Genomic DNA, 26,342 nt, shown 5'->3' with positions numbered 1-26,342 from the left:
CATGGAAGTATGCAGTGTTTGCAGAACCATCTTTAATCCATTTTTCTCTTGATTTAAGTCTCATAAGAATATTTGCTTGAACTTCTCTAGTTGCATGTTCATTTTGTGCTGCTACTAAGTTGGCTAAAAGATCTTCATTTAAGGGATTTTGATCAGATAACTCCATTGCTTTTTGAACTTTCTCTTCTGCCTCCTTAATTTTTGTATTAATATTACCAAATACACTCCAATTCCACTCACTTAAGAACTTTTTTTAGCTTTTTTAGCTTCTGCATGAAAATAAAAGTTGGATCACCAATAATATTCTCAGTCCATACTTTCTTCACTTCACTTAAGAATGATGGATGATCAATCCACATTTTCTGAAATTTCCAGGGAACATTCTTTGGTCTGGGTATGCTTGCACAACCACATAATAAAGGAGCATGATCTGAAACTATCCTCAATCCAACCTTATATCCCCAATCACCATACTTCTGTAACCATAAAGGATTGAAAACAACTCTATCTAGAACACATAGGATTATTTTTGTTCCTTGTTGACAATTGGACCAAGTGTATTGCTGACCTGTACTAGGAGCTTGAATTAAGTTACATTCATTAAGGCAATGAATAAAATCCATCATTGAAATTCTGTTAGGAGATTTACCACCAAATTTCTCTTCAAGTGAAATTATAGCATTAAAATCACCTAAAACAACCCATGGTTTTTGTAGCTGACTAATTATTTCCATCTCTGACCATAGAAACTTTCTTTGACTCTTTTTAACATGAGCATGAACACTAGAAACTAATACTTCACGAATACTGACAGTTACTATTTGGATAGACATTGAAATAACTTGAGGAGTAGATAAAGAAACATTCCAGAATAACCATAAATTACCTTTTGTAGATGAGGTTGAATTATGTATCACCATACTTTTCATTCCAGGGAGATATAATTGACTGCAAAAAGAAGCACTACAAGAAATTTTTGGTTCTGCAACCCAAACTAGAGATGGGTTAAATTGATTCACCAAATACCTTAGTTTATTCTGAGCCATAGGTCTTCTTAGGCCCCGAATATTCCAATATATGATCTTCATCTTGGTGGTGGAGGATTTTTGGTACCTCCCTTACCATGATTTTGTCTGAGATTATGTTTCTTATTTGTAACAATTGGATTACCACCTTTAGCTGCACCTGGAGAATGTTGAGAAGTGGAAGAAGTAGAAGTAGGATTAATCACTTTCTTTTCAACCACTTTTGACCATGAAGTAACCTTAACAGTTTCATTAGAGACTGTCCCTGTTTTTCCATCTACAAATTTGATTTGAGGAGTTTCTACAACATCTGTTGTCTTATCTTCATTAACCACAATATCTTCAAGAATATTTTCTTGAACACATTCAAGAGGACTGAATCTCCCAGTAGTAGCAGTGTGAATAATTTGATGAACTGGAACTGTTGGAGTAACATGAATTGCATGGATGACAGAGTCTTCATTGTCATCTGCTGATGTATCACAAATATCAAAGGGCAATGACCTAGTGACACTTGCTGAAGATAAAGCATTCAAATTGTTTGTTGAACTTGATTTAGGCTGCTGAAGAATTTCTGAGGAACTCTTAGGCTGTTGTGGAGTAATTATGTTTTCTGAATTAGTTTCATTCCTTTTTGCTTTTTCTACTCTACATTCTGTGATAAAGTGACCTACCATTTTGCAACTACTGCAGTATTTTGGACAATCTGGAATGGAAACCTCTTGGAAAAAACCCCATATTTAGTCCCAATCCATACTTTGTTTGGAACTGAAGAAGCAAAATCTACCTCAACCAAGACATTTGCATAATATCCAACATCACATTTAGCTGTTGCCTCATCAATTTTAATTGGAGTTCCTATTTCTTTACAAATTTTGAACAGAATTGATTCACTCCAGAATTCAAGACCTAAACCTGGAAATCTCACCCAAACAAAAGCCTTAGAAGTTCTTTGACTGGTAGGTCGAAGATTTGATCTGTAACTTCCCATACTTGAGATTTGATGTAGTTACGGTCTGTAGCATTATCCAATTTGATGGTAAAGAAACCTCTACCAAATGGAATTAACTTACATTCCCCAATTAATTTCCATTGATTTTTAAGAATTATTGCAGCATCAACAAATTTGATCTTCTGTAAATTTAATCTACCAATTAAAGAAAAACGCCATGGATATAATCTTTTCTCAAATAGTTCATCAGGTAATTCAATCGAAGGAATTTTCATTTCTTCTACTGAAGAAATATTATCAGGCTCAGAGTTCGTTTTAGATCCCATTTTACGAAGTAAAACACCTGAATTAAAACCAATTAATTCCAGAAAACATGATGAATGATGTAAGATTCAACAAAATCACCTGAAATTAATGCTTGGTTGACCAGAAATCAAAGAACGATGAAGAGAAATTTTCTGAATCAAGCACCGATTCCGTCGCCGAGTCACCTTTGCTCTCGCACCGAGTTTTTCCTCTTATTCCTACAATAGGAGGTTTAAAAACCCTTTAGAGTTGATTTTTGAAAAGTTGGATAGGGGATTTATGAACGATAAATGGGTGTCTGCTCTTCCCCACACTAGAGTCACCAATTTAGGAAAAATCTACTCTGATCATAGTCCCATTATGGTTAAGTGCTTTCACTGGGAAAGGAACATCAACATTCCTTATAAATTCTTCAAATGCTGGCAGCTTAATCTTGAGTTCAAAGGAATCCTTAACAAGTCTTGGTCCATTAGTGTGAAAGGTTCTCCTGGTTTTGTTGTGGTCAATAAACTGAAAAATGTGAAGCAAGAGTTAATTAAATGGAACATTAATTCTTTTGGACACATTAAAAATACCATAGGAAGATTGAATGCTGAAATTGAAAAACTTCAAGGGTTACCTTATTCTCCTCAAATAGGTGAATATATCTTGAACTATTCTAAGCAATTGGACTACTGGTATGAAATTGAACACTGTTTTTACAAACAAAAATCTAGAACAAATTATTTTACTCAATATGATAGAAATACCCATTTCTTTCATAATATTGTTAAGCTCAGAAACATGTACATTACAATTCACACCATTAAAGATGATCATGGAAACTAGTTAGAAAATAGAGAGCAGGTTGCAGATGTGCTTTCGAAACATTTTAAAAAGATTTTTACTTCATCCAATCCTGGAAACAATGATATTGAAGAGGCTTTAAGGTATGTCAAACCAATTATTTCTGATGAAATTAATTCTACTTTAATTGCCATACCTTCGTCTAGTGAAATCAAGGACACAGTTCGTAATATGGATCCTTGGAGTTCTCCAGGACCGGATGGTTTCCAGGATGGTTTCTTTAAGGAAAATTGGGATATTGTTCATGCTGAAGTAGTGTCTCATGTGCAGAGTTTTTTCAGAAATAAGTTTCTCCTTAAACAATCTAATTTCACATGTATTACTTTAATACCCAAAATAAAAAATCCTACTTCCCCTCATGATTTCAGGCCTATTAGCTTGTCAAATTCGATTTACAAAATTATTTCAAAAATTTAACTAATCGTTTGAAACCTATTTTAGACTCTTTAATTTCTCCTTTTCACTCTGCCTTTGTTGCAAATCGGCAGATTCATGATAATATAGTTATCACTCATGAAATTCTTCATGCTTTTAAGAAGAAAAAGAAAAACTCTTAAAATGGTCATTTAGCTATTAAGGTGGATCTTTCTAAGGCGTTTGATAGGCTAGAATGGCCTTTTATTCTAGCAGTCTTTAAGAAGCTTGGTTTCTCAGAAATTTGGTGCCAATTAATCTTTCAATGTATTACTACAGTTTCTTATTCAGTTTTGGTTAATGGCTCACCGGGTGAGACATTCTTTCCTTCTAGGGGCATTAGACAGGGTGATTGCCTGTCACCATACATTTTTATTCTTTGCATGGAAGTCCTTTCTCAGTTGCTTTTAAGAGTTGAAGAAGACAAGCTGATTCAGGGCTTTAAATTTAAGAAGAACAGTCATTCTATCTCGCATTTATTTTTCGCGGATGATTGCATGTTGTTTTCAAAAGCTTCGATCACTTATGCTAGGAATCTGTTTAAGGTGATTAATGTCTTTGCTAAAGCATCTGGTCAGGCTATCAATTTCGATAAGCCAGGCTTCATCACCAGTGGTAAGATGCATCATAGGCATATAAAACTGTTATCTAGACCTTTGAAAATGAAATCTCTTAGTAGTTCTGAAAAATATCTTGGCACTCCTCTATTTATAGGAAGAGGTAAAACTAAATCTTTCGACTTTCTCATTTGAGAATTTTTATTCTAGATTAAATTATTCAAAAAAATCAAATTTAAATGTAGCTGGGAGAACTGTGGTTACAAAACATGTTCTTTCCAGTTTAAAAATGTATCACATGGCTTGCTTTCCATTGCCAAAAACTGTTACTTCTAGGATTGACTCCATTCAAAGAACTTTCTGGTGGTCTAAAAGGAATCCTAAAAATGCTGCTTATTTTCGGTCTTGGGGTGATATTGGTAAATCCAAATTGAATGGTGGTTTAGGTATCAGGAGCACTTTTGCTACTAATAGAGTTTTTATCTATAAGCTTGGTTAGAGAATTTTGAATAATCCGAATATCCTGCTAACAATTTTCTTAAAAGACAGATATTTCCCTAATCAGAATTTACTTGAAATTGATAAAGCTGCTGACACTTTTTCGTGGATCTGGAAAGGTATAGTAAATGGTTTACATTTCATTAGAGCTAATTCAGTAGTAAAAATTAATAATGGGGAGTCCACAAGAATCTGGAGTGCTTCTTGGATTCCAGGGGATAGTTCTCCTCCTATTTCATCTCATCCTAATCATAGTAATTATATATTTGTTAAAGATCTTATTGATACTCAAAGTAGAGGTTGGAATGTTAATTTGTTATCGTCTTTATTCTCGCAAGAGGATGTTATTAGAATTAGGTCTATTAGGTTAAATCTCAATCAGAGTGACATGTTAATGTGGTCTCATACGAGAAATGGTAATTTTACGATTAATTAAATCAGATTATAAAGTCTATATGAATGATTTTAGTTCCACTGAAGACTCAGCTTTTTGGAGAAAAGTCTGGGGTGTTGACTGTCTGCCGAAAATTAAGTTCTTTTTGTGGAAATTTTTTGCTTTCATGATTCCTGTTAACTCCTTGCTCCAGTTTTATAACCCGTATGTGGATATTACTTGTCCCCATTGCCATAGTAGTGAAGAAATGGTCATGCACCTTTTTGTGAATTGTTTTGTTGCTTCTCATATTTGGTTTGGACTCTCTCTTCAACATTTGGTTCTTACAGATTTTGATTGGTTGGATGATATTTTTCTATATTGGCATAATTCTGATCTTGGTATTTCTCCTTTTAAAGTAACTTGGCCTAGCATTGGTGATGTTGTTATGTGGTCTATCTGGAAGTTAAGATGTAATGTGCTCTTTAGAAAATCTCTGATTGATCTGAACAAGGTCATAATGGAAACCAAGAAAAATGATTAACTCTTATATTTCTCCTAAATTCTGCTCTGTCAATTTTTCCAGGAATTTGAAGGTCCCTATAGATGAAGTTGATCATATTATCTTTGTTGATGGCTCTTATAACATTTTAAAATGGGTTTGGGTCTTATTTAGTGTGATACAACAGGAAATATAAGAGAATCGCGCTCGGACTTTGGCTTGATGCAAGATGCAGTGGGTGCTGAAGTTGCTGCTCTTGTTTTTTCCTTCTCTTGGACATAAGAGATGAATCTTGTCAAAGTGGTCTTTATAAGTGATTGTCTCCAATTGGTTAATTTTGTAAATGGAGGCAGTTCAAGCATTGATTGGAGAAGTCGTGACCTTCTTGATCAGTGTCGGAATTTATTTTCTTGCTCAAAGTCGTCTAAAGTTATGTATATTAATCGTGTGAAAAACCTTCTAGCAGACCTACTTACATGTCGGGCTAGAAAACTAAGTCTTAAGGGTCTTTGGTCTCCTTTCCTACTTTGTCAGTTCTCTTGTTAGGAAGGAAAACTTGAATAATGTTTGTAACTCTTTTCTTTGTTAATTCCATGGTGTTTTTCTTAGCAAAAAAAAGAAAGAATAGACTCCTGTTTTAGGTGTAGGTTTTATGTCACATGACCCACGACACAAGATTTTAGGTCATGACATAGAATGATTCTCACCCCCAACCCTAGTTAGTAAATTCGCGAACAATTCGCGAATTTTTGCGAACTGGTCGGTAACGCTCTTGAACAAATCTCAGAGTATACTTCGCATAATAAGTTTAATATTCTGGGTGCAAATTTTGTTGTATAATGCTCTAACAATACTCTTTTAGAGATTGGCAAGATGGATGAAGTGACTAAACGTGCTAAGCAGCAGCGATTGATAGCACTTCAGGAAAAATTAGATGCTATGAAAGATCAAGATACCATGTCAGACTCGGAAGAATCAGCATTGGGAGTTCGTGCTCTACAGGGTTCATATCCAAGACTCAAATCCTCCTCTAATATTTCTCAGCAAGTAAAGTTAAATAAGAACCAAAACCCCAAGGTTTAATTATGCGGGTTCTTTACTGGAACATAAACGGGGTTGCTAGGGATGCAGCTCAGAATAAACTTAAGGAGTTAATTAGAGAGTTCAAACCTGATATTTTCTGTCTTGCAAAGCCAAAAGTTCATTGTTCGATTGGTTTTGGTAATAGACTACAGATGGAGGGTTTTTATTCTCACGTTATTAATAATGCTACCTCTTCTAGCATTGATAATATATGGATTTGTTATTTAAATGTCTTGGACCCTGTTGTTATAAACAAGAGTAAGCAAGCCATTATTGTAGCAGTTGATGATGTTCTTGTTTCTTTTGTACATGCTAGTTACGTCCAGGTTACAAGAAGGAGACTGTGGCAGCAGCTTAATATTCAAGATACTTCTCTTCCGTGGCTTGTCATGGGGGATTTTAATTGCATTCTTAGGCTTGATGAAAAAAGGGGTGGTCTTGAGCCTAGGACTTTAGCAATAAATGAATTTTCTGATTGGATGGATGACAATAATCTCTTTGAAGCTGATTTCTTGGGTTCTAAATTTACTTGGACTAATAGTCAATCAGGTAATAATAGAATCATTAGCAAACTGGATCGTGTTGTTATCAATGCTGCTTGGTTAGAGAAGTTTGAGAATTGGCGGTGTAAAGCTCTTCCTAGAGAAGTTTCTGACCATTCTACTCTTTTGGGTTTTCCTTATGCTGTTCCAAGACCTAAAAGAGCGTCGTTTCGTATTCAAAAAATGTGGTTCTTACACACTAATTTTCTTCGTGTGGTTAGTGAAAGTTGGAATATGCCGGTTCATGGTTCTCTGGACTTCATATATTTACTTATAAACTCAAGAGGCTGAAGGGGGTAATAAAAGAGTGGAATCTTACTATTTTTGGTAATGTTCATTCTATATTAAAACAAGATCAACTTAGATTTGAAACTGCAGCTCTATGTTCGGATGAAGATCCAAGTGATGTTACCAAGCTAAATGTTATGAAAGATGCTATGTCTAAGCTAAGTGAGACATGACTTCAATACAACACCATGCTTAGGCAAAAATCAAGAAACCAGCGGATTACGGAGGGTTCAAGCAACTCTTCTTTCTTCCATAATAGTATAAGAATTCGTAGGAGTTCAAATACTATTTCGGAATTAGTTGATAGTACTGACCAAACTATTTCGGATTATGATCTTTTGCGTGATCATGTGGTGTAATTCTATGCAGATAAGTTTAATGGCATTGAATCTACTATTGATGATAGTTTATTCAATTATGATCATGTTAGTATCTCGGAGGAAGAAATTCTTGCCATGGACAGAATTCCTACTTCTGAAGAAATCAAACAAGCCGTTTTCGATTTAGGAGCTGACAGTGCTCCTGGTCCGGATGGTTTTTCTGGTTGTTTCTACCGTCATTGCTGGGATATTATTCAGGAAGACTTGATTAAGGCGATTATTTTTTGTTGGAGTACTGGTCATATTCCAAATGGGGTGAATTCTAGCCTTATCATTTTGCTTCCTAAGGTAAGAGGTGCAAATACTCTTCGCAATTTTCGCCCTATTGGTCTTAGTAATTTTTTCTTCAAAATTTTTACTAAGATTCTTGCTACTAGACTTGGTTGTGTTTTGGATAATCTTGTTTCCGAGGAACATGTAGCTTTTATGAAGGGTCGTAATATCCATGAGAACGTTAGTCTGGCTTCTGAAATGGTTAATGAACTGCACATCAAGAGGAAGGATGGTAATATTGGCCTAAAACTTGATATCTCCCAAGCTTTTGACACAGTGAGTTGGTCTTTTGTCTTGGAAGTTTTTCGTCGTTACGGTTTCTCTGATAAGTGGTGTGATTGGATTCTTAACATATTGAATTCTGCTAGAATCTCTATTCTTTTGAATGGCAGTCCGGAGGGTTATTTCAAAATTAATAGAGGTTTACGTCAAGGAGACCCCCTTTCTCCTTTGATTTTCGTCCTTATTGAGGATGTGCTTAGCAGAAATATTTCGAAGTTTTTTCTTGAAAACAAGATGTCCCATATGGTTACAAGAGGTGGTATCTCTCCTACTCACCTTTTTTTTGCTGATGACATTATGAGATTTTGTAAAGGTAACCTTAAGAGTCTTCAAAATCTCGTAGACTTGTTGGGTAGATATCAAGTTGCTTCTGGCCAAACTGTTTGTAGGCAAAAAAGAAATATTTATTATGGTGGGGGCTCTTTAAGTAGAAGAAATTATCTTGCTGACTATTTGGGTATGAGTGTTGCCACTTTTCCTGACCGTTATTTGGGGGTTCAAATTATGCCTGGAACTGTTAGATATCATCACATTTCGGGAGTTGTTGAGAAGATAAAAGCTCAACTTGTTGGTTAGAAAGGTTTCTTATTATCTTTTGATGACCGTTTAGTGCTTGTTAAATCTGTTATTGCTAGTTACTCTATTCAAAACATGGCTATTTATAAATGGCCTAGTAAATTCATTTTACAGTGTGAAAGAGCAATTAGAAATTTTATTTGGACGGGAGACTCTAATGTTAGTCGGGCGGTTGTTGTTGCTTATGATAAGGTTTGTTGCCCTTTTGAGGAGGGGGGTATGGGCTTAACTCGTTTGGCAACTATGAATATTGCTCTTCTTATGAAACTTTGGTGGAAAATTCGCACTTCAAAAAAGAAATGGACTGGCTTTCTTCGTGCGAAATTTTTTAGTAGAAATGGTTGCATCAAATTGAAAGGTATAAAGTCTTCAATTCTTCCAGGTATTAGAAATGTGTGTAAGACTGTGGAGTCTAATACTAAGGTGCTTATTGGTGATGGTGGAGATACTTCACTGTATTACGATGCATGGTTCTCGGACAGGTACTTTGCAGACATTCTAAATGATTATACCCTGGATAGAACGGTTTTGGTAAGTGCAATTATAATCGATGGGCATTGGGACATTCCTGTGGAGCACTTATCTCCCATGATAGTTGCGGGTTTTGAAAGTACCCATTTGCCTACGACGCTGAATGGTGCAGATACGAGAATTTGGAAGCCGGACCTTCATGGAAACTTCACTGTCAGCTCTGCCAAGGAGATTACTCGGCAGAAATATCCTAAGTTTGTTGTCGCTACTCTTTTATGGAGGAAGGAAGTTCACCCAACCTTGCTGCGCAGAATTGGAAGTTTATTCGTGGTGCTTGTGCTATGTATGACGTTATTCATAAGAGGTTTAAAATCAACCTTGCAAACCGTTGTTGCCTCTGTGGAGTGGAAGAAGAAAGTCTGGAACATGTCCTTTTCTATTGCTCGTTTGCTGGCCGTGCTTGGAATTGGATCAATGATATTTTTAATTTAGTTCCTAATGCTAACCTTGTTCTGTCTTGTAAAGAAGCAAAGGGAAGAAGTGGGATGATACGTGATATGTGGCCTATTGCCAATCTTGTCATCAATCAGAAATCTGGGCGACGCAATAAGGATGTCTTTCAGCGTCAGCAGCCTAATTGGGGTATATTCTTCAAACGAGTTCTGAAGTCGATTCAAGACTTTGCTTCCAGGCTTAAGGGTTTCATGCACAACTGTGCTGAGGACGTTATTATTCTGGACTATTTCCTAGTGAATCATAGAAGGGTAAAGCTTCACCAACCGTTAGAATGCTTTTGGAAACCTCCGGAGATAAATGAGATTCAAATTTGCTGTGATGGGGCGGCGAGAGGGAATCCAGGAGTTGCTGGTGCTGGTGTGGTGGCGCGAGACGCGAGTAGTTCGGTCATAGGAGCTATGTCTATTGGCCTTGGGGTTACTACTAACTACTTGGCGGAGCTATATGGCATTATTGTTGGCATGGAATGGGCAGTTCGATGGGGAGTTAGGCGAATTTGTATTCAGACTGATTCTTATGGAGTAGTGGAAGCATTTAAGAGTAACAATATACCTTGGTTTGCAAAACTAAGGTGGTTGGCAGTTTGTAGACAATATGATGCAATTCGGTTCGTTCACACATATAGGGAGGCTAATTTCTCTGCGGATTCTATGGAAAAGAGAGGTTGTCTTCTTAATGAGGAGATGAGTTTACATTATGATGGAAGACCGGATTTTTTGATTTCAGTTGAATATCCAAATGTTGCTTATTTTAGATTCAAATAGTTTACAAGTTTTTGGGGTTGCTGTGACCTCTTTTCTTGTATACTATTCTTTGTAAATTTGTTATCTATTAATACAAATTTTTGACTTATCAAAAAAAACCCTGAACCACCGAGCTAGCTGCTTGCTTGAGTTAATATTACATATATTATATATATAATCAATTTCTACCACCAATTCTCTCATTCCACCACTGAAAACATATTTCTTATTATTTAATGTGACGAATTTTCCATGCCAAACTTACATTAGTAAAACGAATTATACACGTACGTATGTCGTTCCGAATTATTCATGAATCACGAATCGTTGACCGGTTTTTTGACCGAATTTAATTTTTATAAATCCGAATAATACACGTACGTTTGCCTTTCCGTACGTATGTACCGAATTGCTAACTAGGCCCCAACTATCTTCCCCCGACCCTGCCCCATACTTATATACCAATCTAAGGTGTGGCTTGTTTCCTCCTATCGAGGGATTTAATAGGCTTTAGTTGCGTGTAAGCTTTTAATGTTAGCACAGATTTTCGGTTATAAATTACCCGTCAAGATATGGACCATCATATCGATCAAAAAAAAATAAAAAAATTTGACCAACACGCAAATTCTATGCAGCAAGTCTTGGAGCACGTCGCAAACTTCAGGTCATGTAGAGATTTTCGCCACGTGGGTATTTCTCATTTGATTGGCTTGGCACACGGTAGGTCACCAGTTACGGATCCCTATACTGATTTCGAGTCCCTAGGCATTTCACAACGCTTTTTCCACTTTCTACTTATTAGGAATTAATGGCTAGTCCAGGAATGAGGGAATCGATTACTGGCTAGTCCACTACCAGAATTGATTTATCCTCTGGTCCAAAAACATGTTTTTGGACCAGAAACTTTATCCCCTAGTCCATCCACGTGCGGTTTGTACAAGACCAGTTTTCAAATATTCCCAACATACCCTTCTGCAACTCAAAGTGACGAACATAAAACCAAGTCAGTTTCTTTCCTCTTTTTTTCTTCTCAGATCGGTTTCTCTCACTCTGCGTTTTGGATAGAATCAATTTATGGTACTGTTTTTCAATCATCTTCATCTGAGTTTCGAATTAGGTTCTTCTGAGTTTCGAATTAGGTCATCTGAGCTTCGAACCAAGGTATTTATCCTTTCAATCATCCTCTTCTGCTGCTGTTCTAGAAATCTTGATGAATAATTAGGTTTATTCTGATCCGATTTCTATCAGGATAATTGTATATGATGTACATTGTTATCTTTTTATGATTTCATTTTATGATTTCTGTTTTATGATGATTTACAATGTCAATTCAGTTTCGAAGTAATTTCTATTCGTTTTTTAAGTAATTTTCGTGATTTTTGTGTGTTTCAATTAGGTATTTGAGCTTCGAATTAGGTTTATCTCAGATTCGAACAAGGTATGATTTCTTTTTATGATTTCTATTCTGTTTTTTGTAATCTGATTTTTTGTATTTTCTACGTTTTTCTGCTGCTGTTTTGTTTAGTTTTCATTAGACGGATCGTGTAGTATGTATTACCAATACGTACTGCATATAGCGTGCTCTCTTTTCATTCTGTAGTAGATGCCAATACATATGAATATGAGTCAGTACATGCCAATATGTACTGCATATAGCATGCTCTCTTTTCATCCTACAATAGATGCCAATACATATCAATATGAGTCAGTACATGTCAATATGTACTGCATATAACATGCTCTTTTTCATCCTACAGTAGATGCCAATACATATCAATATGAGTCAGTACATGTCAATACGTCCTGCACATAACATGCTCTCTTTTCATCCTGCAGTAGATTCCAATACATATCAATATGAGTCAGTACATGTCAATACGTACTGCTTATAGCATGTCAATACAAAGACTCTTTTTGTTTCATCTCAGTACATGTCATTTTTTACATGGTTGCTCCCAAACCAGACTTCTCCATCTATTCTCATGTATACCATAAGCAATATCCTTTTGCATATGAGGTTATATCGTTTTCAACTTTAGAGGATTTGAAATTTTGCATCTGTAATATGTGGAGCTGGTTGACTCCATCGACTATTCTGGTTAACTATTTCCAGAATCAAGCGATAGTTCCTATTCTTGCCGATGTAACACTCTAGGGCATCTCTGCATTACATTCTTCAAAGCAATCAGCTTTCTTTGATTTGCACGTGGATGTAATTTCAAATGGCGTGTCTAGGCGTATGGAAGTTGACAGTAACACAGACTTAGTTGTCAGTGCAAAGAATAGTTATTTGAAAGAAGGTAAAGAAGCCCCAAGAGTGTTTTTTTCAGATGGTTGGGATAAGATTTTTGATGATACAGATCAATTATTCTATGGTGGTGTTGATGTCGTACGTATAGCATGCCAAAAATACTGCATGAGAACTGGATATGAGGTAATTAAGAAGAAGAATGACCTTGAGAGATTCACCGTCGTATGTAGTGTGAAAGGTTGTTCATGGAAGCTTCACGCAACTGCCATTGGTAGTTCTATTGATGTCTTTAAGATAAAGGAATATGTGGGAAGGCACACCTGTGGCGGTGGTTATATGTTGAAGAATCCAAGAGTTACAAAAAAACTCATGAACAATCTAATTCATGAGATGGTCAGGCACAACCCTCGCATAACACCATCAGAGATCATAGATTATCTTAAAGTTGGTAGTGGCATCGAAATCCAGTATCACCACGCATATCATGCAATTGAGTTGTCGCATAAACAAATTTTTGGTAATGATGTGAAGTCGTACACTGATCTTGCTTGGTGGGTGAATGCTGTTAGGGAAACAAACCCTGGGTCATTTATTGATTTCGATTTCAATGATGCTACAAAAAGATTCAATAGACTTTTTGTTTGCTTTGGAGCTTGTATAGAGGGATATAAACTATGTCGTCCCATGATTTTCTGTGACTGTACATTTCTCACTGGAACTTTTAAAGGAGGTCTCATGGCAGCAACATGTCTTAATGGCAATCAAGGTAACTGGTTCTTTTTTTTTTGATATGTAGTGTCTGGTAGTTAGATCACTCATATTGACCTTACTTCACTATCTGACAATGAGTATTGACCATACTACATACTACATATTTACCTTACTGAGTATGAGATAAACCATACTGCATGTGAAAATGTAGTGTCAATCAGTTGCTTAACATGTCATTATGTAGTGTCAAGTTTTCACATATAAACAAAGAGGTAAACCATATTGCATGTCAATATTTAGTGTCAATATTAGTTGCTTAACATAACTAGTAATTCCTTTTTGCAGGATTTTATCCGCTTGCGTTTGCTTTAGTACCCGGTGAAGACAATATCAGCTGGGAATGGTTTTTCAAGAAACTGAAGGAGGCTTTGAATGATGATCGCCCAATCACTTTTATGACTGACCGAGGTGAAGGGTTTGTTAAATATATTCCCAAAGAGTTCCCTGATTCTCACCAAAGATATTGTTACTTCCATTTGGACAAAAACTTACCTATCACAAAGTCTGACGAAAAGTATAAGGAAGTGACTGATGCTTTCCGAAAGGCGACAGATGCTATTTCTCCTGCAACATACGAGGAAGGTCTTCAAGAAATGGTTAATTTGGGAAGGCCTTGGGTTGCTGACTACTGCCGCAACATTCCAAAAGAAAAGTGGTCCAGTGCTTCTTCAAGGGATATAGTTATGGTTACACTTCATCTAGCGTATCGTTCAATAGCTGGATTAACAAAGAGAAGAAATTACCTGCGTGTGCGTTCGTTGACTCGATCAGGTTTGTATCAGTTTCCTTAGTCATAGTACAAGCTTATATTAGTTTTCTTTTTTTAACAGTATTAGCATATATGTTCTGTTAATCTACGTATATTTTTTGTATAATAGACTTGCTATTCCCTTGTCGTGTAGAATACGTATGATGGAAATGATGTCAGAACGTCGTGAAGAGAGTCTCTTGATGGAACCAGAACTGTTAACCCCTACGTATCAAGCCTTGCTTGAACTACACATCCAAATTAGCCGTCCCTGGAAAGTTAGCCAGTCAGATGCTAATCGTTATGAAGTGCATTCTCCAAGGTTAGCGTTTACCCCTAATATCTATCATCTGAATGTTATTTACTTTCTCTTTCTTTTTTTTTAAGTACCATGTTTCTGTGAGAACATATTAATATGTACTGTGTATATTAGGTGTACTGAAAAATAACACATGAATATGTACTGTGCAGATCTCATATGGTAGATCTAGAGAGAAAAACTTGTACTTGCCAACGATGGCGCGTTTATGTTTTTCCATGCTCGCAGGATACTGCAGCTATTACTAGATCCGGAGGAAGGATTCTTGATTACGTTGAAGATTATTTAAAAGTTATCACTTTTCGTAAGCTATATTCAATAACTATTAGACCTGTTCCTAACCACGACAGGTTTGTGTCTTTAATCAGTACATTTTCATATTTTGCATCACAATATGTAATGGTAGATACCACTTACACATGTAATAGCAATTGAAACTGTCAACATAAACCTACTTACATATGGATGTTACATACTGATATGTAATGGTGAACCTCCAAAACATCTTGCGAGGGGACATCCAGAACATCTTGTGATGAAACATCCAAAGGATCTTGTGATGCAACCTCCAAATGACTTTTTGAACTGGTTGTAGGTATGTATTCTTGTTGCTTACCTGTAACTTCACCTGCATCTTTCGGTTCAATGGGTTCTTGTTGCTCAGTTGTTTCTTGTGGAATTTGTAAAGGCCGCAAATCTCTTCCAAACAGATTATCAAATTGTTCTCGTAAGTTAATACCAAAAAGACCATCGTTGTTATCTGGAAGGAGGTCTGCAAACTCTTCGACATAAACACCAATGCCAGAGTTTGCCATTTCTATAAAATCTGGCATAAACAGCTTTTCAATGTGTTCCAAACTCGACATCATAGTAAACAAAGGTACATCTAGCAAATGAAACTCTTCCGCCGCCAATCCGGCGTTATACTCTGGAAATTTCTGCGAATTAACTACAACTGAAGACTTGGTTTCTAGCATAGTTGTAAGCAACTCCTTTGCTGCTTCCTGCCTAACTTCAAGTTGATCAACCTGCAAAAATCAATTGAAACTGTCAACAAAAACCTACTTAGCTTGAGTTTTTGCTATGTCTACCGCCACAAGAATGTACTGTTACATATAAATATGTTCCACTACAAGAATGTACGGTTACATATCAATATGTAATGGTAGATACCACTACATATTGATAAGTAACAGATAGATATTGATATGTAACAGATAGATAGTGGTATACAAGAATGTACTGTTACATATCAATACGTAATGGTAGATACCACTACATATTGATATGTAATAGATAGATATTGATATGCTACTTAGACTACGTACTGCTATGCTACTTACCTGTGTGTTTTCTTTGCCCTTTTTCTCTTGTATCTCTTTGACTTTTTGCTCCAAATTAGATTTAGCCCAATTTTTAACCTCAGAACGCGGAACTTCAAAATCATGGAACTTCAATACTGAAGTTGTTGACAAATCAACCTCATAGGTGGCATTAGCATGAGTTTGATCTTTCAGTGTTGAAAAACCAACTTCAGGAATGTTGACATTAGCATCGGTTTGATCTTCCGGAGAACCTTGCATTTCGTTCTCAACTATTTGGTCCACATTCAACTCTTCATTGGGGTTTCTTGGAGTAGGTGTACATCCCAAGATAACATAATCTTCCTGGCTGGCTTCTCTCTGCAAAGGGAAAGCTTTCCGGTAAATATCATGCAACATGAACTCAATCTTTGAAGCGTCAACCGGTTCGCCCTCTTGCTGCATTGTGTTGAATTCGCTCCATTTGGCAGATATTGTATTCCTCAAATCATCGTATTTAATCTTCCAATCTTCTCCCCCCAATACTGAGTCCTCTTCTTCTTTCTCTTCTTCCTTCTCTTCTTCCTCTTCTTCCGATTCGTAATTGTCATCTAAACAAAAAGCATCATCATTTGCTTCCTGTTGAATCCTTCTTGAAATACGATTAAGGATTTGTCTTTCTTCGTGTGTGATCTCGTCTTTGAAATCAACATAGAACTGGTACAAATCAAATAAATGTAAAAAAGCAACTACATATTAGATATTACCAAAAAAAAAAACATGTCGTAGTTCTTTCTCTATTAGATACACAGGGAGAACTACATATTGATATGCTAATAACTACATATCAATATGTATCACCACAAATTGATATGCTAATAACTACTACATATTGATATGCTAATATGTAGTAGCATATTGATATGCTAATAACTACTACATATTGATATGCTAATAACTACATATCAATATGTCGAACTACATGTACTTATCAATATATATTTTTATTATGACAAAATATGTACGACAAGTTTACCTGATACTCAGAAAGATCAATATCCTTTAGGAACTCAACACATATCTTTGTATGATTTCCACCTAGCCACTCTTGGCACATACATTCCTGCAGGTTCTGTCACTATATCCTCGGGCGCCACCAAATGGGTATGCTCCGCAAACCATGGCTGCAAAATATTGATACGCAGTATTAGATATACTATCAAAATGTAGAAAACACATAAAACAAAAACATTTTGAAGTAGAATAAACAAATAAATAGATTCTTACCAACAAATAAATAGCACAACCATTTGTGCGTTCTACGGATTCCACGTTTTCATTCAGCTCTTTCTCTAAATGAGAATGGATGAGGTCAGGCCATGAAATATTCTTAGCCTTCTCAAGATCAAGAACGAAACCAATATATTTTTCAGTCAAAGCGTTTGCATCACTTGTAGCGAAAAATAATGAAGTTCACATATACAGGCAGATAAGCCTAACAAGATCTTCGGCATCTTCCTCGTCTTCTTCAGAATCTTCATTTGATTGATCACCCACGCTTTGCAGAGACTCTTCATCAGACTTCTTCTTTGTCAGATTAATTGGTGTTCGTTTAAGGATTTTCAAGATTGCCTTCACAATCATTGGCCTAGTCACTTTATCACCAGCTTTCATATCAGCAGGAAAAGTCCTTTTGAAAAATTCTGTTTCACGCCATCCACTTTTTTTATTGACTTGTGTTAGCCTATAATCAAGATATTCCCTATTTGGAATTCTCGGCATCCCATAAATAAGTGCCATTTCTTCTGGTGTGGATACTAGCTCATTCGGTTGGCCATGCCTTTTAAAGACAAATCTAAGCTTGTTTGGATCTTGACCCCTAACGTAACAGCATAACATTTTCGTCATTGCATCTTCAATCTTCAACCAATGTTCCAACTCAAATCTTGTGTACCAGAACATTAGGAACAGGTTACCGAATGATGCTTTAGAAATCATCTTCAGCTGCAACTCACTCAACTCAAGGTTTTCAGTGGACTTCGCAATAGCCTTCTTAGTGGTCCTAATAGTCTTCGCAAGCCCCCACAAGCCCCTGAAACCTCCACGGTATAAACTTCGTGGTTTTCCATCTCCTTTCTTACGCTTATTAACACCTACACAATAACAAGAACCAAAAATTATTACAGTACATATCAATATGGTATATCAAATATGTAGTTACATCATCAATATGTAGTTGTAATATCTACCAAGTCTTGAAACTACATATTATTAACAGTACATACGAGAATATAAGTATCTACCTCTACATATTTATATGTAATATGTTATGAGAGTATAAGTATTTACCTCTACATATTGATATGTAATATGTTATGAGAGTATAAGTATTTACCTCTACATATTGATATATAATAGTAGATACCACTACGTATTATTTTAACTACATATCGATTTGTAATAGTACGTATGGCATATGTATCTGCTTTGATACAGTAAAAATATAAAAACACTTAATACCATAAACAAGCACAACAATGCATCATTACATACTCATAAACATATGTTATTAAGGATACATATTATTCATACGCTTTGTTCTTATATGTCGTTGTACTACATACCTTCTATATTTGCTTTCCCCCCTTTTTCTTTTGGTGAAGGAGTAGCAGTTCTCAAGGCAAGTGCTTTCTTCCCCTTCTCTTCCCCTACACCATATCAAATATGTAGTTAATGTATCTACCATGAACATGAAACAACTACATATCAAATACCAAAACATACTGGTAATTTTATAACTGCATACTGATAACTACATATGAACCACAATTTACGGGGGTCGAGGGGGTAGCGCCCTCTCGTTATTAAGAATTATCTTCACTTTTAACATTACAAACCTTCTTTCAGGAGCGCTTTTGCTTTCCTCCTTTTTTCTTTTCCCTTTCCTTTTGGAGAAGGAGTAGCAGCTCTCAGGACAAGTGCTTTGTTCCCCTTTGCTGGTGGTGAAGGAGTAGCAGCCTTTGTCGCTGTTTTTCCTTTTGCTTTAGTAGTTGCCGCTGCTGTTTTTCTTTTGATTTTTGCTTCAGGAGAAGCATCTGCTTTCTTTCCTTTGGTTTCGTACACATTACATATTACAGGCAGATAATAATATGTAGCACACATATCAATTTGAGATGCTATCATTACATATCAATAAGTACAAATTGCAGACAAGATATTGATATGTAGTACATATATAAATTGACACGCTTTAATATGTATTAGTTAAGCAGCACTACATTTCAAAATGTACTGTACATATCATTTTTTGAGATGATATCATTACATATTAAATAACAGCACTACATTTCAATATGTAATGTGTACTACATATAACTTGTCACTATGAAGTACAAATTGAAGACAACATATTCATATGTAGTACACATATCAATTGACATACTAGATTTTAGTATGTATTAGTTAAACAACACTACATTTCAATATGTAACAGTACATATTTCAGGTTTTGGAAATATTGCATGTCAATATAAAGTACAAATTAGGCTTTTGAATTGATTTACCTTCTTTCTGAGGAACCTTAGTCATACTTCTTGTTGTGGGAGATTTAGCAGGTGAGGATTCTGTTGGTGAATCATCAGAAGATTTCCTTCTTCTTTTCGCTGGTGAAGGAGATTTAGCAGCAGGTGAGGATTCTGTTGGTGAATCTTCGACAAATTCCCTTCTTCTTTTCGCTGGTGAAGGAGATTTAGCAGCAGGTGAGGATTCTGTTGGTGAATCTTCGTCGGATTTCCTTCTTCTTTTCGCTGGTGTAGCTGGTGTAGGAGACACTTCAGTAATTTCTTCTGTAATCGTCCTCTTAATTTTCCTACTTGTACTCATTTCTTATTCAATTGAATTAGGTCAGGAACTAAAATAGGAGATGAAACTGATCAATTTTGATTTGAAACTGAAATAGGAGATGAAACCGAAATGTTTTGAATTAGGCTAGTAATTTTAGGTATTTTTAAACCTTTTTGGGCTACCGGATAATTTCCGATGAATTTGGTTTCTATTGCTGACTATGATGAGTTTCGAGAGATGATTAAGCATGAGTTTATGGTTGAATTAGATGTTGGTGTTGTTGATTGAGAAGAAGAAACAAGAATAATTTTCTTCTGAAAAAGTAGATGAAGTTTTCGTCTGAAAAATAAAGAAGAAGAAAGAGATATACGGTCCACACGTGAGTAGTGAGGGTATGCAAGTAATTTTAGGTATTTTTAAACCTTTTTGGACTACCGGATAATTTCTCTATCCCGCTGGACTACACACTAATCCCGGGTCGGGTTTTTGGACTAAATAGGAAATTTCTCGATCCTTATGGTTCTGACATGTTCAGGAGTGACATTTCCATAATATTCAGATGCGGTCGGACATAAAAATTGGTCCGTGTAGCTTTGCGAAACTGACCTTCTCATAACTGATTTACTTGATATACATCTTGCCTACAGTTCCAGCCTCCCAGCAGCCGGTATTCCAATAAAATCAAGTTAAGGGCTACTCAAATAGCCAAATCCTTTGCTTGGTCCGCAAAGTCCAGGTATGTTGTGGGATATAAACTGATGAAATAAAGATCTTACCAAAGACACTTGGTGAACAGTTACAAATGTACGCTAGTTTGATACTTGGGAAGCCGCTGCTGGATTAGCATAAGTTGCAAGATGAAAAACAAGCAAGATCATACTACAAAGAAGATTCATGTACAAGTTTCAAACATTTTGGCCGAAGTGATAAATGTTGGCCGAAGTGAATACGCAACGTCATTTTATACTAAACTATGATTGCTCTAAATGACAATAAAATGCTTCAAACATTTTTACTGTAATATTAAGACTGAACACGGTGAAGATATCATGATATCCCATGTACAGTTGTGCCAACTTTCAAATGAAAACTCGAAAAATACAAAAGAGTTTAAAATTTTGTAAATGGATCCTGATACACATAATGTGATGGTAAACTTGGCAACAAATAACACTGATAAAGAGGCACGCTATTCTTACTGGCAGAATCCGGTGAATAAACGTTCAACACCTGCAAAATCAGCCACTATTCTTACATCTCGAGACATGCTTTTTGGATGGTTCTTCATGAAATTTACAAGAAATTTGAGTTGTTATTCACCATTTGTCTGCAAAGTTAAAAATAGATAAATAAATCTAACAAACACACATAATGCATACTGTTATTGCAAAAAAACTTATCCTATATATTCAAAATTGCTTTATAATCGCTCTTAGTGTTAGGCATTGCATTGACGACTTCAAAGATAGTCAGATATATAAATTACAAAAAAGACCTAGTGTAATCTGATTAAGGTAATAGTTTTGACTTTCTTTAAGGAGAAAATTTCTAATAGAGTATACTGAAAATTCTAATAGAGTATACTGAAAAGGATGGAAGATGTTCTTTAACCCTAAATTTCACTGCCTGAGTTTTTCGTTTATTTCTACTGAGTTCGTCCTCTGGCTCTGCTCATATTATGTTTATTCTACTCAGACAGTTCCACTCGCTAGATTTGATTGCCATTAAAAAAAACTAAACAGATCTTTTAATATTTATGCTCATAAACACCAACTTTGGTGGCTTCTTTATCAAAGAAAACCCTCCTAACGTATCTGCTGATTACATGGAATCTCCACTTGGTAAGTTTGGCAAAAGGAAAAAGAATGCACACTCAATGGACACTGACATACTGACATTTATCCTCCGTTCTCTCATTAATGCACCATTTGCATATCCCCCTAAAATGTACATTGTCAGATGGACTTTAGACAGTGAAAGAAGTGGTTACAATGGTAAGACTCCATACCTCAACACCTAAAATAAAGATCTACAGATTAGCGATACTAATCCAGTGTATATTAGTAGACAGCCTTACCGATAGGGAGATCAGTCACCCATGTTTCGTCAAATAGAGAGGGAGATCCTTACGATGTGGATGGCCCTCTCCGTAAGTTTCATCCTAGGCTTCACATATTGTTAACACATGCTTATTAGACACATATAATTTTTCCAACGAAGACATCTCTAATTTCTCTAACATACGTCTCAACATTACCATGAGAAAAAACTCATCAGAAATGTGGCAGTAATGTTGTATCACCAAATAAGTACTCGCACTACTTATTTACGGAGCATAATACATAATCGTTTGCTCTCGTAAGTTGCTAAAGCATCGTACATTATACATGTACCAGTAGATCCTAAAATGTTTTCCCCTCAATATGCATAAAGCAACAATTAACCAAACAGTCTCATCAAACAAATCAGTACTTGTTATAGATAAATATCACATATATCATCTTTGGGTTACTGGCTAAACATATGACATTACTACAACAAAAGCATAAATAATTGCAGAACTGTAAACTGATGCAAAATCGAGATCTGAAAGAATCAACTACGACTAACCTGCAAATCGTACCTCTTGACACTGAAGGCAGCTACAGAAGCAGCAACCTGACTCAAATACGTAGCAATTACCTTTCCTTGAATTGTGAAACCTTCCACTTGCAATAGCAAGTGCACCACTAACATCCCCTAAATCAGCCCATATGTCTCTTACCCAACTAGATGCAAGTCAACAAATCTTACCAGCTTATAATTAGGAATCCAGGGTCTCATCCTCTTACAGCTGGCTGATGACAGCTATCTGTCCCGTGAATTCAATTGACTCCATTATCTCCGTATCTTCTTCCCCTAATTCTTTCAACGAAACTAAGGTGTTTCTGTGAGGGATTACTTCACGAATATATTCCTTCAAATTTACAAGGCTTTTCGAGGTTGAAGTTTTTGTGTCGTAAATGCTGAAATCCCAATCCTTTTGAGTTAAAACAGCACCATTCTTTGCAATGGCCAATAATGTGCCAAAGCGAATCCTACTCCAAACCCAAGATAGATTTTCCTCCCCTTCTATCTTGTCATGATTACCATATTTTATGATCACTCCACTCACTTTCTGGTTCTGGTGGCAAAGGAGGTGGTGGAAGAAGTTCATCAAACTCCTTCTCAGCCAATTCGAAGGCCGTTATCATTTCTGGTTCAATGTCTTTCCAATAGAGAGCTCCATCGGCAAATACACCTTGATCCCAGTGGAATATGCAGTCTAGGAGATACTCGTATAAGTTTTCTAGTTTTCTCCATCCATTGACACTTCCTAGAGTGTATATGTGGACTTCTACAACTGTGGTAGACACTATTACTACAACTTTGTACTCATTGGTTGAAGAAACATAACCAAATCCGCTAGTCCCATAAACATCATCAATATCACAATCAAACTTAATTTGTGGAAGCCTAACATGTTCTCTGGTGATGGGGTTACAGATAACAATTGTTACTTGTGAACGTGGGGATTCAGAAAGACAGAGCAAGCCATTACACGAACTAACAAAGCGGACAGATTCCCACGGAGAGGGTAAATTCATTCTTCTAATTCTGACAATGGGTGTTGACCCATGATTCTCAGTATAATCAAAATAGTGAAATTTTGCATCCCCAGTTAAAGCAAGAACGCTTAACTTACCCGACTCAGCAGTAGAAGGAGGATTATGATGAAAATGGATCCGACTGAATGATGGATGAGAAACAAGATTGTTCCAGGTTTTGGACACTAATTTGCATTCAAGAACCGCTTCGGTTGGAAGTCGAGCTAGAATGTCTAATGTGATTTCCACAGGTAGAATTCTGAAATACTCCATGAATGATGAAAACATTTTAATCTAATTGTATACAGAGAAACAGAAATTTATTAGGGTTGAAGAAAGTTCAGTGATAGAAAATGGGGTTTTTTGTGTGAGCATAGAAAGAGTGAAGTAGATAAATGACAGAGAGTTTGTGATAGAGGAGAAGATGAACAAGAAGGTGGTATTGAGGTTGCTCGTTGTGACGGAGGCGGTGGATGGCGGTGGTTGTGAGTGGAGAAGAGAAGAGAAGAGGAGTCTGTGTGTCTCGACTGGTAGTGGGGGTTAAGAAAAAAAATTAGGGCTTAGGTTCATACATGCTACAGATGGGCTTAATGGTTTGGGTACGGTCCGTTCCGGGTTGATGTTAGCGGTCGGGTTTTAGATATCCAAACTGTTGATAACTGCTGGATTAACGGTTGGGTGGCAACTGGCAAGTAGGTTAATTTGATTCGGTTTCAGGCGGGGTTGGTACCTGTGCAACTTTAGTGGGAACTAGATTTTGTGCCCGTGCTATGCACCGGGCGGACCCGAACACCATTCACCATCATTCTTTTTGGGGCTTTGGCTCCTCCGTCGCGATGCATTTCGAATTTGATATGGCTCGGCTTCGCCTTGCCCTGTCGTTTAGGATTTTTATTTTTTATTTGGTGTCGCGCGGTTTCGCCTCGTCCCATCATGATACATTTTTGATTTGTTAGCGATGCATTTTTGATTTCGTATGGCGAGGCAACATCGTTAGATGGATGAAAATAATCTAACAAAATAATTTGTCATTTTTTTGTCATACCCTGCAACTAAGTTTTTTCTCTTCTCGAGAAAATGAAAATTGATAAGTTCTGGAACATTGATTTAGTAAGTCCTCAATTAAATTTTGGTTTCCAATTATCACTGCATGTAGATATCAAGAATGCAAATACATCAGATGCAGCATAAACACAATTAGTTAACCTAACTTGTACTCGTGCTACGCTCAGTACATACCCGAAAACCATCCACCATCATTTATGCAGATATTATGTTTGGGGCATAGAAGTACTGTAAGCACACGGGTTTCTGGAGCCCATCACCGGTCAACTGAGTCAATTCAATCAATTTCTATGGTGAGTTAGTCACCGAGTCAGAACAGCTGAGTCAGGGGTCAACTGAGTAATCTGAATGATTTAGACATGTCAGTTCCGTGGAGCTGTCAGTGCATAACTTTTCCAGAAATGCAAATATCTAAGCTCATTTTGTAGGTTCAATCACCAGTGATCTTAATCTTCACAGATTTCTTTCCCTGTAATTTCAGTTCAAAACAATGCATATAGTAATGACAGTAACCACCAACTCCTCAGCTGCAATACCCATTCGTTTCAACGCTACAATCAGCTACATAACCACCATAGACTCATCTCTGCAACAGTAACCGAAATCCTTTTCCATTGCCATCCCTCCACTGTCTATTTGCAATGCTACTCACTCCCGCTTCATTAACAATACATCTCAATTCCAATCTTCCATCCACCTCAGCTTTATAACAAACTCAAGACTATTGTCTTATATACCTTGTAACAGCACAACCGTCAACACCATTGCCAGACTCAGACCTGCATAACCCCATGTATAACCACACTGCAACACCAATAACACTTTCTGTGGATTCTTATCTCAGCTCAAAATTGTATCCTCATCTTTATTTGAAATTCATCAAAACCCTTCAAGATCAACTCATTTGAACTCACCATTTCTTCACATGTGGAACCTAACATTCATCTAAATCAGTTCACCAAACAAATCACTAACCCATTATTCATAGCGTCATTCAAACCATTCATAAAAACACACGGTATATACATATGCACCCATTCCAGTTGCATACTTCAATTACGCCATTTGTTCATATATTTCATTCTCCTCGCAGAACTCTCGGCTCCAATCTCGAGCATTCTCTCTGCCAAGTACAACTCTAAATCCTACCCATATCATGTCCTCCAACTGATGACAACAGTTAACACCACCTGAACCCATTAAACTCCTCATTCACTCGGAAACAACAACTTACAATTATCAACCTACCTGTGAACATAGTCCCTGACATCCCTTGTTAACTTCCTGAACAGATTCCGGAATAGGCCTCCAAGTAAAGGACCAGCAAGGTCCATCTTTTTGTTTCCATAACGATCCCAATCATCCTTAGGCCTTTGGTCGAGTACCGAAAGCAAGAGTCAACAATAGCTTAAAAAAATCAAAACAACGAACATTCAAAATAAAGAAGAAAAAAAAATCATTTGACTTGAAAACTTAACAAAATTTGAAACGATATTTTATCCCAAGACATGGCTCAAGTACTGGAAAAAAATACTTTTAGAAAAAACAAAGATAACTGAATCAAGAAAAAAGTGTTTAAAAAATATATTCCATGCTTGTTCAATCTCCCAAAGAAGTAAATTAAAACTGGATAGTCCAAAAACAACATGAACCGTGGTAGACACTATTACTACAACTTTGTACTCATTGGTTGAAGAAACATAACCAAATCCGCCAGTCCAATAAACATCATCAATATCACAATCAAACTTAATTTGTGGAAGCCTAACATGTTCTCTGGTGATGGGGTTA

General features: G+C 36.4%; 2 protein-coding genes across 4 annotated transcripts; both read right to left on the bottom strand.

Annotated features, from left to right (window-relative positions):
- Positions 1 to 236: 236 nt before the first annotated feature.
- Positions 237 to 920, bottom strand: LOC113360455. The gene has a single exon (XM_026603964.1). It carries the CDS (start codon positions 918 to 920, stop codon positions 237 to 239), a length of 684 nt encoding a protein of 227 aa, XP_026459749.1.
- A 19,837-nt stretch (positions 921 to 20,757) lies between these two features.
- On the bottom strand, positions 20,758 to 24,008 carry LOC113358315 (F-box protein At5g18160-like). Of its 3 annotated transcripts, none has more exons than XM_026601843.1 (2): positions 22,471 to 24,008; positions 20,758 to 21,187 (listed from the first exon to the last, which is right to left on the bottom strand). In XM_026601843.1, the coding sequence occupies exon 1, from the start codon at positions 23,772 to 23,774 to the stop codon at positions 22,986 to 22,988; it is 789 nt and encodes a 262-aa protein (XP_026457628.1). In that variant the 5' UTR covers positions 23,775 to 24,008; the 3' UTR covers positions 20,758 to 21,187; positions 22,471 to 22,985. The 3 variants fall into 3 exon arrangements, with proteins under 3 accessions (XP_026457628.1, XP_026457630.1, XP_026457629.1); XM_026601845.1 differs by having other exon boundaries at positions 20,785 to 21,090; XM_026601844.1 differs by having other exon boundaries at positions 20,785 to 21,187; positions 22,484 to 24,008.
- Positions 24,009 to 26,342: the final 2,334 nt, after the last annotated feature.

Source organism: Papaver somniferum, chromosome 3 (genome assembly GCF_003573695.1).
Source record: "Papaver somniferum cultivar HN1 chromosome 3, ASM357369v1, whole genome shotgun sequence".
NCBI classification, from domain to species: Eukaryota; Viridiplantae; Streptophyta; class Magnoliopsida; order Ranunculales; family Papaveraceae; genus Papaver; species Papaver somniferum.
The sequence above is the reverse complement of the archived record's forward strand: the minus strand, read 5'-3'. Positions and strand labels throughout refer to the sequence as shown.

What these genes read in the sequence shown, in the direction of transcription:
- LOC113358315 (XM_026601843.1), bottom strand. Translation starts at nt 23,774, where the DNA reads ATGTTTTCATCATTCATGGAGTATTTCAGAATTCTACCTGTGGAAATC.
- LOC113360455 (XM_026603964.1), bottom strand. Translation starts at nt 920, where the DNA reads ATGGTGATACATAATTCAACCTCATCTACAAAAGGTAATTTATGGTTA.